At 41.9% G+C, this 18,956-nt stretch overlaps 1 protein-coding gene across 3 annotated transcripts in view; it reads left to right on the top strand.

The window, feature by feature from the left end:
• The window catches only part of MTUS1 (microtubule associated scaffold protein 1), a 129,230-nt gene that overhangs the window by 22,897 nt on the left and 87,377 nt on the right, over window positions 1-18,956 (top strand). For 2 of the 3 annotated variants that reach the window (XR_012628683.1, XM_074866300.1), the window contains exon 2: window positions 15,504-17,738. Coding sequence is in view for 2 of the 3 variants with exons in the window: in XM_074866300.1 (XP_074722401.1) it covers window positions 15,684-17,738 (2,055 nt within the window). In the remaining variant the exon portion in view is untranslated. Of the gene's footprint in view, window positions 1-15,503; window positions 17,739-18,956 lie in introns of those variants that run through there. The other variant, XM_074866301.1, reaches the window with a different exon arrangement.

Raw genomic sequence — 18,956 nt, 5'->3', positions numbered from 1 at the left:
GATCTGTTTTGACAGGACTACTGTTCCTCTACATTTTTTTCAGAAAATATTTGAACAATTTAAAGTCCAACCACCAAATACTGTTTTGTAACCCTGAAGGCTTAGCCATAGATGTACTTTCCAGAAGACTGAAGCAAGTGGTTTCCAGGTGCCAGTCCCTTCCACCCTACATCTTGTGAGGCAATTTCCTCTGGAGAAAGTTCCTAATGCAGCTTTAATTGCTTGCAGTTGACATTTGTGAGCAGTATACTACCCAAATGACTTTTGAAAATGCCTCTGGTATGTTTAACTTGGCTCAGAGAAAACAGAACACCAGTGGTGGATTTGATGGGAAAAGATCAAGGTAGAAACAGTCTCCTTTTCCAGAAACATTCCCCTGTACCTGATGAAGGAGGACGTGAGCCCGCTTAACTAATAAATGCTCTCTAAAATTAGAGAAGTGGAAACAAGGGGTCTGGGGGATGCAGATCTCTTGTGGATTCTTCCTGGATGGTCTGCTCAGCTCCACTTTTTTCCTCAGCATTCAGCAGTTAGGGTTATGTATTTTTCTAGCAGGAGAAGCTTCATGACTTTCCCCCTATTTATTTTCTCGGATTACTCAGCACTGGGTGTGTGTCTGTGGTTTGGGGTTTTCTACTTTGTTGGTGTGTTTTTCCCTCCTCCCGCCTAGGCAACCCTTCTCAGTTCAGGCTGTTCCAGCATTCTGGGATTTCGTTTAACCAGAGAACTTGTATCAAAAAACTGCATTTGGTGTCCTGATTGAGCAGGACATGAGGATCCTTGTTTGTGCACTGTGAATTGGTGGATTTCTAGATGGAACTTTAGAAAATGCAGCATTGTTAACATGCTTTGGTGAACCTGATGCTGGTAGATGAAATAATTCTGTCATGCAAGCTTAAACTTACCGAGATGGCTTTGAAAAAAAAAGTTGATTACCCTTCACAGGACAGTGTTCAGTTGTGCAAGTTCAATTAACTTTTATTGGGTACCTAAGCAACTTCTTTTTTTTGACAGTGTTCCTTCTTCATTTTTCATAAGAAAACCCACTTATGCTGTGTGCAGCCCAAGTACCTGTCCCAATGTGAGAATTTTTTTTCTTCTTTCTTTAAGCTGAAACATAGGAGGCAAGAGTTGCTTATCCATGTCCCAAACTAACATCAACTCTATGAAGTTACTCAAGTACATTTACTTGTGCTAGCCCTGTCTAGGAGTTTTCCACCCACATTGCAGAGTGGTGAAATATTTGCTGGATGAAATGCTAGTGTTTCTGACTTGCTCCTGATATGGATTCATGACTTTCTGTACTGTTAAGTGACCCAGTGTTAAGTTTGTCCCAGCAGCTGCCATTTGGTGTTGGTACTTAGCAGAATTAAATAATAAAGGTCTGTGACTAACATAAATCCAGAAATAATATTCTCTTTTGCCCTCTCAGTGATGGATGTGTATTATGTCCTTGGAGGAACAGCCTGGAAAGAACAGCTTTGGACATGCTTGTGCATAGGGATGTTGTGCATCCTGGTGCTCTCTGCATTTCTGAGCAGCTTTGAGTTTTGACTGTAAGAGTCAAAAGAGGCATCATGTAACTTGAATCTCTGTATTGCCTGTCCATGTGCAGAATCGATGAACGTTGTAATTTTTTTCCACTAACACTTTTTTAGATGGTAGTAATGGAAAGCTCCTTTATCTGTGTGTTCTCCTAATTACTTTCTGCTGCAGATTTGCATGTCTTAAATGCGCTTTAGCCCAAGAAATAGTATTTTATAGGTTGCTGCTAACGGGGTGTTTGGTTGTAGAATGACTGCTTAAAGTGTGCCAGATCAGAGTAACGTCCTCTAAATCATCACGCTGCTGTCCTTGTTTGTATGCAATTCAGGTTTTCCCTCCATCAGGGTCATAAAGCTGGTGAAGTCAAAGCCTAAAGGGTTAAATGTGAGGTGGGATGTATTGCAGACTGAGCATTTTATACATGGCACTAAATCCTTGGTAGGAAGAGAAAGGCAGTTTTTGCCTGTTAATCATGTAGCCCCTGTTAGGTTGTCAGTTATTCAAGGCTTACGATCTAGTGTATTGTAAAACCAGGCAGCTGCTTTTTCACTTTGTAGCACAGAGGCAGTACTTTGCCTGTGTGTGCAATGTGCTCTAGTTGTGTGCATCTCTCATCTCAAGGGGAGGCTGTAGCAGAAGCTGAAACTCACTTGGGAACATCATGTATGGATGTGGCACCAGGTGTGAAACACTTCTGTCACTGCCCCTGGCGTTGATTTTGGTCAGTCGGGAGTTGATGTCAAAGCTAATGTTCCCATATAGTGTCTAACTGTAGTTCCAGGGTGTCAGTAATGATCTGGTGATCTAGATACGCTTTACTCTTGTGGGAGGCTGTCAAGTCAGCTAAACAGTTGAGTGGGGAGAACTGTTTGAGAGGCTAGCATTTGAACTTAAAACACTTTTCAGCTCTTGGATTAAAGCTTTGGTGTAGAGGTTTGGCTATACTGTAAAACAAAACATAGGCTACTATAACGAGCATTTTGATTTGGTGCCTAACTTTAAGCAGCTTGATTCAAGGAAAAATATTAAAATAATAAATTTGCACCGCTTGAATCTTAAGGAAGACATTTATAATTCTTTGCTAGACTACAGCATTCCTACAGGGTCTCAGAGGGACTGACAGGGTGATTTCTGTACAGGAGCTTTGACTCCCATTTTTGCCCCACAGATGCAGCACCCTCCACAGGAGTGCTGCTTCTCAGGGCTCAAGTGGAGCCCCTTCCCCAGCACCAAGGGGGATCCGCAGGCAGTCAGATGGCAGCCTGTATATCTAGATTCCTTCCAGATCATCTGGGTGAGACCGATAACCTTGCCCTGGCAGCCCTTCAAGCAACGTGTGCCCAGCTCCCTCTTCCCTCCCTCATCAGGTCCTGGTGGAATTTCAGCCCTGTTAGCAGCCATGTCAAGCAGCATGGGAAGCTCGTGCTTTCCAGAGAGCGCTGACCACAGCCTGCTACCTAATAGCGTTGCGTAAATCAAGCTATTTTCTCTGAACAGCTCTGCAAAACTGTCACCACATCTGTCTTGTCATTTTTCTGTTGCGGAGGTGCAGTGCTGTGTTTAGCTTTTGCGGAGCTACTCTCTCTTGGATTTGGAGGCTTGTGTCTTCTGGGACCAAAAGGCAAACAAACAAAGAATGTAAGAAGAATAAAACATAAAAATAAATTCATGTAGCAAGACTGATCTTCACTGTGAAAAACGGTTTCCTTTGTAGGGAACGTAATATTTTTTGAATATAAAAACAATCTATTCGTTTTTTTTTTCTTGAGACTATGACGTTTGGAACAATGGTTGTGAATTGCCTGGTTGCTCCAGATGCCAGTTGTGCAACACTGCAGGTGAAATATTGGTGAAACTGTGAGGATTGATAGGCTTTAAACTACTATTCAGCAATACTTACTGAAAATTCTCAACAACCAATGCACCTTTAGGACTCCTAATCATTGGATTAGAACTGTTTCCTATTTGGCTACAAAAATATTATTTCCTGTAACCAGTTTATTGCAGTTTTAATAGATTTTGTTCACTATGTATAATCAGTAGCCTTGAATAGTGTTGTTTTTTTTTTTAAAAAGTGTAGTAACAACTGTTCTTTAATTGACAAGTACAGCATCTTCAGAATTAATTTCTGCTGTGTTGCTGTGCAAAAGTGCAGTCCTAACTCAGTGGTAGAATTTCTTGTACAGTAAGTGGAAACTGTTCTTGGCTGGTAGTAGTCTTTTCTGAATGAATGACCACTTCTGCATAGCAAGCATCTTTGAGTCTGCAAAATCTGCAAGCTGATTAAACTTCTGACCTGGTTAACATGAGAGAGCCTAAGCATTTTGATTAAGTCTTCAATTTGTACTGCAAAAGGATATCATGGCAAAGATGCTGCTTTTTTAGTCACTGGAGACCATGTTGATCTGCTTTTTCAGATAAATTAATCAGGTTATATATACACAGAACAATCCACTAGAACTAAATAATACTGCTGTATGTACTGTGTCTTGCTTTGCTACAGGCTACGTTGAGAGTACTCCAGATGCTCTGTAAACTAGTTCATATTATATGTTGGTGTTAAATATAGGTAGTTGCTGAACAGCTTCTCAGTTTTAGGTGAAGATCTGAAAGGACATGCAGTGCACGGGAACAGATGAGTCTTTCTGTGGCCTTAAGTATCCGATTCCATCAACACAGTCACTATAGCCAGAATACTGATAATGTCAGCTACGTGTTGTGTACCACTCATGCTAGAGCTAGGGGCACAGATGCTTCATAAAATAGTTCAGGAACACTAAGTGTTTCAAGTCAGCACATAACCTTAAGTAGTCTCAGTGTATGCTGCCTAGCACATTGTGGTATATTTGCTTGGCATTAAAACTTGATTGTAAAGGCGAATATCTAATGCAGGAGTTATTTCAGTGGTAGTGTTTAAAGCCATCTCTGCTCTGACTTGCCAAATGAATGACTAAGTTGTGGCTCATTGTTAAGAAAGAAGAACTATTTTTCTTTCCAGGGTTATGACTGGTATTTTAGCCACCACCTTTGCGGTATGGTGCTGCCTCTGCAGAGTATTTCTGCCATTTTTGTACTTACCATTTTGTAAAAGCCTTGTACTTGTCAGTAAAGAGGAGATTAGCAGCAGACAAGAAGTCTTCACTTATTTAAATGTCTGTAGACCTAATACTTGGAGGGATATTTTAAAACCAAACTGAGAAAAAACAACTAACCAAAGAACCAAAACATACAGCCTCCAAAACACCAACACCCCCACCCCCCAGCACTGCTTCCGCCATTTGTCTTGAGAATCTAAGGTGTAATGGCTATTCTGCACTGCTTCCCTGTGTTCTGTACTAGGTTTCACTTCAGCTAGGATGAGAAGCAAGTGAGGAATATGGGGGTAGTTAAGAGGATTCACAGCTGTGTAAAAGAAGAGAAACATATAATGCAGAGTAGAGAGGTTGTTGAGAGGACTGAGCGGTTAGTTCAGAACAGGTCAGCCCAACTTCAAATTTTAATGTTTGAAGTTTGTTCAAAGGAAGGTGGGCAGCAAGGGTGCTGATGGCTGAAATTTCCTTAAAGAATGTATGATGAGAGACTTCAGGAAAACTGCTAGATACCTGAAGACTATCTTGAAACTTGAGGACATTCTTGACGAGCACAAACCTTATTTGTTCAACTTTAAAATTTCACTTACTTGCTGTATGCGAGTGGCTGGGCAGACCTAGCATGAATTCACAAAGCTTTTTTGTTCTTCATAATCTATTACCACCTTTCTTCCTACACTGATAATATTTCAATCTTAGGAAAGTTTCTGTGAGTAATCCTGTCTTGCTGTTTCGTAACTTGAAGATACCAAAATGTATAAATGTACCCTTTAAATGGTAGAAATGGAGAAAACCAGTTTTGCTGATTTCCAGGAAACAGAGAAGGGGAGAGCAGTATTTGTAACCCCTACCTAGTCAAAGAACTTGAACACTGATTAGGCTCTGACAGTCTCAGTCTTGTTTGTGCTTAGCTATTCAATCAATTCTTTCAAAAAGAACTTGAACCTTGACCTTCCACAGAAGTGCCATATTGTTTTTTTCAAGTTCCAACTCCTTGCTTTCATTTTGACCTGGAAGTTTATCCTTCCTCGTACAAGAACATATGCTTCTGCTAAACAATTTAGTTGTGATAAAATAGCAAAAAAAACCCCAAAGCATCTTCCTGAGAAGTTGATGACTAATTTAACCAGGAAGTAATCACTTAATGTCATTATTAGAAGTTCCTAAAGAGTAACAGACTGCATATTGATCTCCTAGAAAACCATGCCCACCCTTTTTTTATGATGTCAATGGATAAACGAATGATACCTAGGTATATAACTGACCATGTGTGCAGTTGTGTACTGCACCATACTTTGAAAACCCCATGAGTAGTCTGTGCCACTTAGAGCAGTGAATGCTGTCTTAATGAAGCTGTGAATGAGAGCTTGATTAAATCTTGAGAGCGAGAGGCTTGTTGGTATTCTTATCTGCTCATTCAAATAGATAGCTTTGGTTTTGTTTGATCATGCACTTAATCTCAAGTAATAAAGTGCACTTGCACTGCCTTAATAGCTAGCATTTGTCACTGGCTTGTGTATACTTATCTCTATTACTTCTGTGAGTTTCATCTTGTCAGTTGCTGTAAAACAGAGTGGGGGAAAGGCATGTGCATTTGCAGAACTTCCTGGTCTAGGAGATTGCACCTCCAAATCCCCAAAATAATAAATGCCATTTCTAGACACTGTTTTCAAGTGTCTTGATTATCTAAGTAAAAGATTGTCTTACTTTACTTTTAAGAAAAGTGACTGGACCAGTCTTCCACTTCTGAATACAGAGTTCTCCCAGAACTTACTTTACAGTAAAAATCAAAAGTTGGCAATTATCAAAGGAAGAAGAATTATGTTATCAAGACCCTGTATAAATCCCTTGAAATGTCTGAGTGTATTATGTGCTTACAAATAATAGTCTGAACTTGAAGATGGAGACAACAGCCTAACATCCTTAAAGGCAGGCCAACAGGGATGGCCAGAGTTTATGGACAATTAAATAGATACAGACTCTTCATCTCAGGAAAACAATGACTATGGTCAAGGAGGAGAAGGGTCCAAAAGCAGTTGAAGCTTTCCATTGAACCAAAGCTCTGAGGACTGATTTACTGGAGGCTGTGAGTCTGGGGAAAGCGGTAGCATTGCTGTCTCTGTTAGACAACCATTTAGTCACTAGTAGGAGCAGGCTACTAGGGTAGATGTACCTGTTAGCATGAGCAGCCATATGTTTTAGGGTAGTCTGATGGTGTCATGGTTTGAACATCTTATGAGAAGTCAGCATCTCTCACAACTTTAGGATGTCTGATTTCTGTAGCTGTATGCTCAGCTACCTTTCTGCTTTACTTCTTCCATAGCTTAATGCTGAGATTTAACTGATTGACATTTATGCTCCTTGGTTACTATCACTTGTATGTTACGCTGGTGCTTCAGTCTTGAAGCAGGCTGGCAAATAGCCAAGTAGGAGGCAAACTCTGGTTTATGCCTGCATGATTGCTTGCAAGTGTAACTGGCACATTATTTCTTCTTCTCACATTGATTTTGATTTTTAAAATGGCTTTGAGTAAATCAGGTAGATGACACTTAGTTACCCTGTGGGTTTTTTTTTTTGTTATAAACACAGCAGCTTCACAGTGCCAGCACTGATGATACTGTGTGTTCTTAAGCAAGCAGTGTCATTAGCGTGTGAGCGCTTCATGTAATTCACTTCTAGGAGTATGTTGTACTTTTAATGTTATAAATTGGGTGAAGTTGTTCTAGGAGCTTAACTCATCCTCTCTTCTAACAGTTTGAATTAGCTCAGCCACAGTCTAATTGACATCACGATGTGGCATTACTGAGGCTGCACAGGGAGCTCTGACGTTGTAATTCTGTGCAAATGCAGTGTTACCTGAAATTGTGTGTTTTTCCAGTGCTTTTTGATAGAACGTGTGAGCAACACTGGACAGAGCATGTTGGGAAGGATGCCTGGTCACTGTAGACTCCCTTCTGGATGCTTCCCTGTCTGCCTTCAGGTGTACGTGCTGAAAAAGTTGGACTTGTGTGATGGTGTTGTGTTCCAGAACACGGTTGAGTAGACTGGTTGTAGTGGTAATGCGTTGACATATGAAGTGCCTTAAATGGTTTCTGATTTCAGTGACTGTGGTAGTCATGACTGTGTAATACAGTTTTCTGATGAAATAGAGATGATGGTGCATTTTGTCTCGTATCGAGGCATGTTCAGTTGATTAGAGCACTTCTAGACCGTCTTCCTGCATGTCTAGGCATACCCTCTCCTTTCAGATTTATTTCCCACCCACCCCCAATCGTCCCCTTCATACAGGCTGCACAAACACAGGGCATGGGTTTGAATAAACGCTCTGTGATGGTGTGGGTGAAAGAACCAAGTTCCAGATGGAGTACCAGAAAAACTGTAAATTATTACTGTCTGTGTTCACTAACACAAATTGACTTTCATTCTTGTAGTAATTTGTAAACTTGTAGCTTGAATTATCTATTGTAACTGATACGGTTTTGATTCCTGTTTACCCAGCACTGAATAAGTCACTGTCTCTCTGCGCTTTTACAGCACATCCCTGGATACACTTTATAGGTTAGTAGAAGTGACAGGATCCTGCTCTGAACCCAGTTTTGTGTGTTGTAATGTATTTCTCCTGGATCTGGGGCTGCTGGCAGCTGATCTCTCCTCCTTTTAGAGGAATTTGCTTGCCAAGCTCCTTTCCCTTTTTTTCTGAAGTGATGCTTCTGTTACCCCAAGATCTTGTATGTGTTGAGGAAGGGGAAAGCTTAGAGCTCTGATAACTACGACTTTTTTTGCAGTGTGTGAGCACTTGAAATATACTTCTGAAATCTGGCAAGCTGAGCTTTACTGAAGGCACAAAACAGCTGTACTCTTTTGCACTGCACTGTAGGGTGTTGTAGAGGCCAGGCATGCATAATGCTTGTTGATCTAAGACAAACCCAAAGTGAGTTTGAGTAGTATTTAGTTCAGAGAGTTCCCCAAGTCATTAGTTGCGAGGAACAGTGTATTATTGGGAAGGAATGTTCTCAGGAGGTGCAACTGTTGTGTCTCTGCATCTGCTACTGACTATTCACATGGAGGAGATGTGACTGAGGTTAATTTTTCATTCAGCATCCTGTGGCAGATCTTAAATTAAAGAATTTCACAGAATCACAGAATCATCTAGGTTGGAAAGGACCTTGAAGATCAATTTGTCATCATCAGGAAGCATTCTCATAAACCTGATGACATACTGTAACTCAGCAGGTACTAGTATGTTCAATTTTTTGAGGACTAAAGTTCATCTAGGTTACAGATTTTTATACACTACAGTTAATCCTTAGGAATAACTCACCTTTTATGCAGGACATCTTTAGTACTCTTAAATGTGGATATGAAGCTGTGTTTGAAGCTGCTCTAGCTGCTCGTGAAAGCATTGATTACTAAAGTGAAAATTTGCTTTAAAAACAGTTGAATCAGTGATTTATTACTGTATATTCTCTGGTTATGTGAAAGTCCAGAGTACTGAGTGAGCAGGCTTCTGTATGTACATGTACACATTCATATATGCAACTTTAATGCACTTTCTTGTTTCTCTACTCAGTCTCAAAACTACTTTTTTCTTAGAGCTTTTTCAGCATTCGTTGGATCAAGGTTTACTTAGCTGCCTGTGTTCTTTGAAATTTTGGCATTATTAGCTATGCATACTATATGCTAATGAATTCTTTAAATTCTTGGGATCTCAGTCTGGCTAAGTCTTGGCATATTGAAGTTCCTGTTTTCTATAGTGAAAAAGCTCTTGAAAGAGATAAGACTTCTGGTTGGATCTGAGCTAATGCTGAATCAACATGGAATCTTAATTTTTTGTTGCATGACTAGGTGAGCAAGCTGTGTTATGGGCTAGTCTCCAGACAAGTAGAAACTAGTTTTAATGTGTCAAAACAACAGTGAAAGCTGTTTGCAAATATTTTTCAGCAGTAGATTCTGTGATTGACTTAAATCAATGGAAAATTATTTAGGACAGGTTCTTGCCCTGCCTTCGGGGAAGACTTTTTTGGAAGAACTCTTGAATGTGCCATAGGTTTCCTAACGGAAGATGAAAATGAGGGTACTAAAATTGTTCTTGCCTCTGTAGGGGTTGAATAACAGTGGGTAGGCAAAGGATCTAGACCTTAAGGAACCAGGAGATTTTAAGCTAGTCAAGCCATTTCATCTTGAGGGAGGAAAGGAGGGGCAGAGGACGGTGCTGTCTGATCTCGATAGCTTGTTGTTTACTTGTTCCATGGTCTTTTTACCCTCAGTCTGAGACAGATATGTGAAGTCCCATGTAAAGACAAGGTTGTGGACCGGAAGCTACTCCGTGTTTGGTCTACACTGAGCACACAAATTTCTGCAGTTGTAGAACGGCTTTAATTTGAGTGCTGCTTTTGTTCTCAAAACTGTTTACAGGCCCTACATACTGTCTTGAAAGCTTTATACTTTTCACTGGTATGAAAAAAGATGTATTTTGAATGTAGTTATTTAAGCTATGTTTCCAGCTGAAGAAAGTAAGGTTTAAGGAAAAAATGACAGCTTTTTGAATGATGCATTCTTGCTTTTAGTAACTTGCATTTCATTACTTAGTGTCCTGGCTTTATTTTACACTTTCCAAAGTTGTTGGTGAGTTTGTTTTCTTTCCCCTGCTGTGGTTTCCAAAATGGTTTATATGGTTTCTGTGAAGATTTAAATTTCTTTGTTAGAGAACAATCAAGAGTTGCTTCTCTAGTCATGGCAAACTTGTTTCCCAAAGCAGTCATTGAATCCTGTACAAAAATATGATCAGGGAATTATTCTTCAATGTACCTAATCAGCATTGAGATAACAGAAATCTCCCATTATTATGGGGTCCTATAGCCTCCTTGACCTGTCTCAGTGTATTGCAACCAGTATTGTCACCCTAGTTGAAATAGTTGAAAGTGCTGGTCAAATATTCTGTTTTGCTGTTAGCTCTGGATTTTTAGTCTGTAGGACTCTACTACTCATTGTGGTTAACTTAGGTCGAATAATTTCAGACTTTAAAATAATTCTCATATTCACAGAATCAGAGACTTGTCTAGGTTGGAAAAGACCTTGAAGATCATCCAGTTCAACCACCAACCCAGCATTAACAGTTCCCAACTATACCATATCCCTCACTGCTAAGTCGACCCTACTCTTAAAGACCTCCAGGGATGGGGACTCCACCACCTCCCTGGGTAGCCCCTTCCAACACCTAACAACCCGTTCTGTAAAGAAATGCTTCCTAATATCCAGTCTAAACCTTCCCTGGTGCAACTTGAGGCCATTCCCTCTTGTCCTATCGCTTGCTACTTGGTTAAAGAGACTCATCCCCAGCTCTCTGCAACCTCCTTTCAGGTAGTTGTAGAGGGCAATGAGGTCTCCCCTCAGCCTCCTCTTCTCCAGACTCTCCCTCAGCTGCTCCTCGTACGACATGTGCTCCAGACCCTTCACCAGCTTCGTTGCCCTTCGTTGGACACGCTCGAGTAATTCAATGTCCTTTTTGTAGTGAGGGGCCCAAAACTGAACACAGTAATCGAGGTGCGGCCTCACCAGTGCCGAGTACAGGGGTAAGATCACTTCCCTGTCCCTGCTGGCCACGCTATTTCTGATACAAGCCAGGATACCATTGGCCTTCTTGGCCACCTGGGCACACTGCTGGCTCATGTTCAGCCAGCTGTCAATCAACACCCCCAGGTCCCTCTCTGACTGGCAGCTCTCCAGCCACTCCTCCCCAAGCCTGTAGCTCTGCTGGGGGTTGTTGTGGCTGAAGTGCAGCACCCGACATTTGGCCTTATTGAAACTCCTACAGTTGGCCTTAGCCCATCGCTCCAGCCTGTCCAGATCCGTCTGCAGAGCCTCCCTACCCTCGAGCAGATCAACAATCACCCAACTTGGTGTCATCTGCAAACTTACTGAGGGTGCACTCGATCCCCTCGTCTAGTTCATCAATAAAGATGTTAAACAGGAGTGGCCCCAAAACCGAGCCCTGGGGGACACCACTCGAGACCGGTTGCCAACTGGATTTAACTCCATTCACCACAACTCTTTGGGCCCGGCCATCCAGTCAGTTCTTTACCCAGCAAAATCTGTGCCCATTCAAGCCACAAGCAGCCAGTTTCACCAGGAGAATGCTGTGGGAAACGGTGTCAAAGGCCTTACTAAAGTCAAGGTAGACAACATCCACAGCCTTTCCTTCATCCAGTAAGCGGGTCGCCCTGTCATAGAAGGAGATCAGGTTTGTCAAGCAGGACCTGCCTTTCATAAACCCATGCTGACTGGGCCTGATCATCTGGTTGTCCCACATGTCTTGTGTGATGGTACTCAGGATGAGCTGCTCCATCAGCTTCCCAGGCACCGAAGTCAAGCTGACAGGCCTGTAATTTCCCAGATCATCCTTCTGACCCTTCTTATATATGGGTGTCACATTGGCCAATTTCCAATCTGTCGGGACCTCCCCGGTCAGCCAGGACTGCTGGTAAATGATGGAAAGCGGCTTGGTGAGCACCCCAGCCAGCTCCTTCAGCACCCTTGCGTGTATGCCATCCAGTCTCATAGACTTGTGTATGTCTATGTGATGCAGTAGGTCACTGATTATCTCCTCCTGGATTTGGGGGGGTCGTTCTCCCAGTCTCTGTCTTCTGGCTGAGGAGGCTGGATTCCCTCAGTACAACTAGTCTTGTTATTAAAGACTGAGGCAAAGATGGCATTAAGCACCTCAGCCTTTTCCTCATCACTTGTTACCATGTTTCCTCCCTCATTGAGCAGGGGATGGATACTCTCCCTGGTCTTGCTGTTGACATACTTATAGAAACATTTCTTGTTGTCCTTGATTGCTGAAGCCAGATTAATTTCCAGCTGGGCTTTAGACCTCCTAATTTCCACCCTGCATAGCCTCACAGCATCTTGGTAATCATTGTGAGTGGCTGGCCCCTTCTTTCAAAGGCCGTAAACTCTCCTTTTCTACCTGAGTTGCAGCCAAAGCTCCCTGTTCAGCCAGGGTAGTCTTCTCTGGTGCTGGCTTCTCTTACAGCACCTGGGGACCGCCTGCTCCTGTGCCATTAAGACTCTTCTTAAAGAGTGCCCAGCCTTCCTGGACCCCTATACCCTTCAGGACCGTCTCCCAAGGGATTCTGTCAAGCAGGTGCCTAAACAAGACCAAGTCAGCCCTTTGGAATTGCAGGATGTCAGTTCTGCTTCCCCCTCTCCTGGCCTCTCTAAGAAGAGAGAACTCTATTATTTCATGATTGCTGTGCCCTAGTCGGCCTCCAACTGCCACATCATCCACCAGTCCTTCTCTGTTCACAAAGAGGAGGTCCAGCAGGGCACCTTCTCTGGTTGGTTCACTCACCAGCTGCGTCAGGAAGTTATCTCCCACACATTCCAGGAATCTCCAGCACTGGTCCCGCTCTGCTGTGTTGTATGTCCAGCAGATGTCTGGGAAGTTCAAGTCTCCCACAAGAACAAGGGCAAGCGATCATGAGATTTCTCCTAAGTACCTATACAATATTTCATCCACCTCTCTGTCCTGGTTGGGTGGCCTATATTAGACTCCTACTACAACATCTGCCCTGTTGGCCTTCCCCTGATTCTAACGCAAAGACACTCCACCCTGTCTTCACTACACTTGTACTCAAAGCAATCATAACAGTCCCTAACATACAGCGCCACTCCACCACCTCTCCTTCCTTGTCTATCCCTTCTAAAGAGCTTGTAGCTATCAACAGGTGCACTCCAGTCATGGGAGACATCCCACCATGTTTCTGTGAGAGCCACAACATAATTTTCCTTTTTCATCATGGCTTCAAGCTCCTCCTGTTTGTTACCCATGCTGTGTGCATTGGTATACATGCACTTCAGATGGGCTGATGTTTTGCCCCCTTCCCCCTTCAAATCTAGTTTAAAGCTATTAGTGTGCATTATTCTGTCAATCCTATATACTTAATCTTGATGTTCATGTCCTGCTGCTTTCTTCACACCAAATTTCAAATACATCATTATATCAGTATCCTCATTTGAGGACACCACACTCATTTTAGTTAAACGTTTCTGCATTTTAGTTAAACACCACTGACCTATTTGCTCATCATTTTTCATGGCAAGTGTCCTCTTCCTTCCTATTCTGTGATGGCAGAGTGCTGCAATCTGTTACTCCAGATGTAATGGTGTTCAACACCTGCCCAATTTCCCTGTTCATCAGTTGGGAAGCTGACCTTTGTTAGTGAATGCATCTTCAGCCTGATTTCCTTTGTTGGACCCAGTGAACTCTATCCCTCCCATTTAGATTTTACTGCTCTGAAAGTGACCCTTCTTCCTGCCAGATCCTTGACCCCACTGCAACCATATCTTATAAATCTGAAGTTCTTCCTACCGCCAGTCTCATTTCTGGTACTAGGCGCCTTTCGTGTGGAGTTGTGCTATGGAGGTCATCTCTGGCTGCTTTGGACAGTTTGGATCTTCTCTCTCATATCCTTGTGGTTTTGGTACCTGAGTGCAGTCTTAGTGCTTGCTAGGAACTTGTCCTTATGTGTTGCAAGGGCTCTTCTCTTAGGTTTTTGTTTGTTTGTTTGTTGCATGCTTCTTCCCTCATCTTCCCCCCTATCCCCCTTTCTGCTTTTATAGGGTTTTGGGTGAGGATATGTGGCTCTGCTCTGCTGGAGAAGACACTGGAATTGTTTCCCCACTTGGCTGATCTTGTGTCATTTTTATAGAAGATGAAGACTGTTGCTACATAGGGAAGTGCTCTCCAGTGACTCTGAAGGGGTCCCATGTGCATCTACCCATTGTGTACCCCAGCAGCACTGGGGTAGTGTACTTGTGTAACCCCAGAGCTGATTATAAACCTCCCCATTTTCTCTTGATTTCAGTTCAGATGTCTTAAGACTAATCTTTGAAGATGTTGATTTGCCTCTGCTGTGCATTGCTTCCTCGAAAGTCAGGAAAAAGGCCTTCAGTGCAGAGAAGCTGCTGTCTGGGGTTGTTACTGCTTTTTGCTGTATACATCAAGGGATGAACACTGAAGTTTTCTTCACTGGGATTCTTATTGTTGCTCCTGTGTTGCTGCTCTGGTGTCTGTTCTAAACCCCAGTTTATACAGCAGTATTTAATCATTATTACAATTTAGATCTCTCTTAATTTCCTGTCTTCATGCAAACTTGTATATAAGAATATATGTGTGACTAGACACAGTCAGACTGGAGATCCACCTAGTGTTGTGTCCCATCTCCGGCAGTAACCAGGGCTAAATGGTGAGTGAAGTGTGTAAGAACAGGATGAACATGTAGTGATTCTTTCCTAGAGTTCTCCTAACTGTTTGCGGCTTGTGACTGAGAGCATCTTGAGTCAGTTTGGTATTCAGTTTTGGACAGATTTTTCTTACCTGGCTCTTACCTGCTTGTGTTTGAGCCTGTGTAAGCTTTTGGCTTTCAAGCACCATGCAGTAAGAAGCTTCATAACTTGACTACACAGTGTGTGAGGAACCGTGCCCTTTTGTTGGGACCTGCTATTGGAAGAGGGAAAAATGGTGGTTCGTTCTATCATGTAGTTACCTTTTTGCTGTTGAGGAGCCAAATCTTTTGGATTGTTCCTTTGCTTTTGTGGAAGTCAAGCAAGCCAAGTATCTGAGACTGCAACCCTAAAGTCACAATTACAACTGACCAAAGGGTTCAAAAGTTGCTTGGAAGTCAGGGGAGCAGAAATAGCTTGTGAAGGTAGAGCATGTATGGACAGCATTGTTGGAAAAGCCTAGTTTGCTTAAGAAAGTTGGTCACAGTAGCTGTACTTGATTCAAAGACTAACAGCTTAAGAATGCTTACTGTCTTAAAATCCTGGTTTGGCCAATCATTTTTCATTTCTCTTTAATTCTAGAACTTTTGAATCCTCTTGGGAAACATGAAAACAAAGAACTACTTTTTAAATATCTTTCAGGACAGTTGACACGTTCCAGGGAAAAGCTGTGTTTTTTTCCTGCAAGGTTCAAAAGAATCTGCATTCTCTGGGATTTTAAATAAGTATAAAATGAGAACAGGTTAAAGCTTAGCCTTAAAAATGAATATTGAAAAGTCAGATGACAAGGCAAAGAATGGCTTGAAGTCTTCCTTACTTACAAGGGATGAAAATGGAAATAACTATGCACATGACAGAGCTACACCTTCCTCAAAGAATTGTGCCACCAAGATACACAGTAATTCAACTGACCAAAATACAGTGAATGAGCATGAAGATGGTACCATTCTTGAAAATAAGAGTGACTTTGGAAGTATTCTTTTAAAACAACAATGTACTGAAGCACTTCCTCTGCAGAAGACACCTGGTACATACAACTGCACAGGAGCTCTGTTGGGAGGTGCAGATGCTGCATGCAAGTCTTTTGTGACTGAGAAGACTTGTGTGTATCCTTTGAACTGTGACTTGAAAGAAACAACCAACTTACTGGCAGGTAATGTTGCTATGGCAAAAATGCAAAATCAGAGTATCAATCAATCAGTGCCTTACAGTCAGACTGACTCTAAGCGTGTATTACCTCTTCCTGCTTCAGAGTGGAACGTGTGGTCCCTGGTAAATGACAGGTCATGCTGCCACCTGAACACGTTGGATGTTGCTAATATTATAGGTGAAACTCTGGGAACTGATCAAAATGATGGCATGCATCCAAGGGAAACACTAATATCTTCTGAAGTATGTATGAGAGAGAAATTTGATAGAACTAGCTCAGAAAGAACACCTCATCTTTCCTCTATGATAGTGGCTTCAGAAAGCCCAGATGCCCATTCAGAACTTGAAGTATGTTGTCCTGCCTCTGCGGTTGTTGAACACTATCTAAAAAACACTAACAAGACTGACAAAGAATCACAGGAAATAGAAGCACAGTCTGTAAAACTAACTGCTGGATGTATAAATCCTTATAGGCGAGATGCATTATCACCCTGCGTTAATATTAATGAAGATGACCAAGTGAAATCCTTGCAGGATAGCCCTGACCATGATGAAACTGGGAATTCCAGTGCTGAGATATGCATGGATAGTCCTGTAAATAATGTACACCTTCTCCCAGTAGATAAAATGGATGGAGAACAAGTATCAAAGAAAACCAGTGAACCCTTAACCAAAGAAAAAAGTATCTGTGGAAATGCTGCTCTTCAGGATATACACAACACCTCTTACATATCTCACAGTGTACCAAAATTAAAGAGGATAGTTATGCCTGACCTGAAATGTGAAGCAACTTTTGTGGTCTTCAGTCCTACAGCTGATGAAAGCGATTCTGCTCTGTGTACTTCAACACCTAACGAACGAACAAAAAATAGAACTTTTTCTGTTTCAGCTTTGGCAGAACTTGGAGACAAGTCTCCTAAACGAAGACCAAATGAGGCGTTTTTAGGAGGGCATAATAGAAGGCCTTTGCTTAAAGCTAGTTTGGGTCAAACTGCAGGAAAACCAGTGGGCAGGTCTCCTATTGTGTCAACAATAACTAAAGCGAAGAAATCAGAGATTGTTAGTTTTCCTAAACCTAATTTCAAAAACGTTAAGCCAAAGGTTATGTCTAGACCTGTGCTACAGTCCAGAGACAGTGCAGCATTAAAACAGTCTCCCCAGTCCACCCAGATATCAACTGTCTCCTCGTCTTCACTGGTTGCTTCTGCAAGGCAACTGTCCCCCTCTATAAAAGTGCTGAAAAAGAAAATAGATCTAGCTAAAGATAATACAGTGGAATTGCCTGTGAGTAAGCCCCATAAGCTACATCTTAACAAACACCTCTTCACTAGCCAAGTCATACATGCCACAACACATCCCAGAAACGCTTCCCACAAGGCTTCAAAGACACCTGTGTTAAAGCAGAATCCGGAAGACACTGGCAAAGCAAGCTCTACGCATTCAGCATGCTCCTCAGTTTCTGCTGCGCTTCCAACGTGTGTAGAGAACTCAAAAGAGATGCTGAATGATAAAATGGAAATTGCAAACTCTTCAGTGCAGCCCTGTACTCAAAACATCTACTCGACCGGAGGTGAAAAAGAGCAAAACAGCAACATGGGAATTCTTCTGGAAGCAGCCTTGTTAAAAGATGTGGCAAATGAAACATTTGACCTGCACTCTGTTCCTTTGGTAAGCTTTTTTTCTTTACATACTTAATTACATGTTTTGTAAATCTGGAAGAAGGGAGTTCTGCATTGCACAGTGCTGAATGGAAATTGGGGAATGAGTTTTTTGTCTACAAATGTGACTGTTGTGTTGAGTTCTGAGGTAAAGTCTCTCCCTAATGAAGGGAGCGAAGAAATACTGTTTTAAAAACTGGTTGCACTTGGCCTCACATGCAATTTCGTGTCTTCAGCCTTCATCTTATTCCATGGTATAAAAGTTGTTTTGGTCAAGTCTTTTTAAGACAATGCAGTTGGTAAGATTTCTAATAAAAGCAAACAAGTCTTAATTTAGTCAAACAGGTAAAATTGCATAGCAAAACTTGGTGAGGTTTTTCTAAATACAGCTTTTAATATATGCTTTTATCACGATAATTCTAATAGACATAAATTTCTGGTTTTGGTATTTTCTTTCAAAACATGCTTTAGAACTAAATTAGAGTTTTTAAATTTACGGAATCACAGAATCATCTAGGTTGGAAGGGACCTTAAAGATCATCTAGTCCAACCGTTAATAGAAAGAAAGATAGTGGGATTCAGACTTACTTACAGAAGTCTTGTGCATATGTTAATATTAAAGTCATACAAAACCCAAACACCAACAAGTTGGTTAAGCATTTTATTTTTAACATCTTAATTTAACTGTCTGCTTTGAATAATTTGGGAGTTTGTTTATTTGAAGTAGAACCGGGACTCATTAGAATTGTAAAGAGTAGCCAGGAAATATTTCTCATGCAGAGGGCATATACCTGGTTTTGGGCAGTTGGCCAGCTGGAAGGTGCAAACTTCCTGGCCGGGAGGTATGCGCACGCTGGTTGGTTGGGATGAGTCAGCTGCCTGTCAGGAGAAACGTGCTGCTTTCAAATACTTTTAACGAAGGTTAAAGAAAAGGAACGGTGGGAAAGAAGGGAGGAGCTTTGGGGTTGGGTCGGCCAAGATCTCAGGAGGCATGGTAGGGACACAGAGTTGGAGTCTTGATGCTGCGTGTAGTCCCTCCTGTTGTTTGCTTGTGGGTTCAACAGCTTATGTTAAATTGGTGAAATGGAGGCAGCAGCTGTTACTGGTAAAACTGGTGTTGTTGGAATTTTTGTCAGGCTTTACTGATATGCCAGAAAAACTCCAGTAAAGCTCAATATACAGAGGACGCTACTTCAGTTAAAACAGAAGCAGCTATACATTTTTGAAA

The sequence above is a fragment of the Strix uralensis genome, chromosome 4 (genome assembly GCF_047716275.1).
Source record: "Strix uralensis isolate ZFMK-TIS-50842 chromosome 4, bStrUra1, whole genome shotgun sequence".
In the NCBI taxonomy this organism is placed as follows: Eukaryota; Metazoa; Chordata; class Aves; order Strigiformes; family Strigidae; genus Strix; species Strix uralensis.
This window is presented reverse-complemented; position numbering and strand designations above follow the sequence as displayed.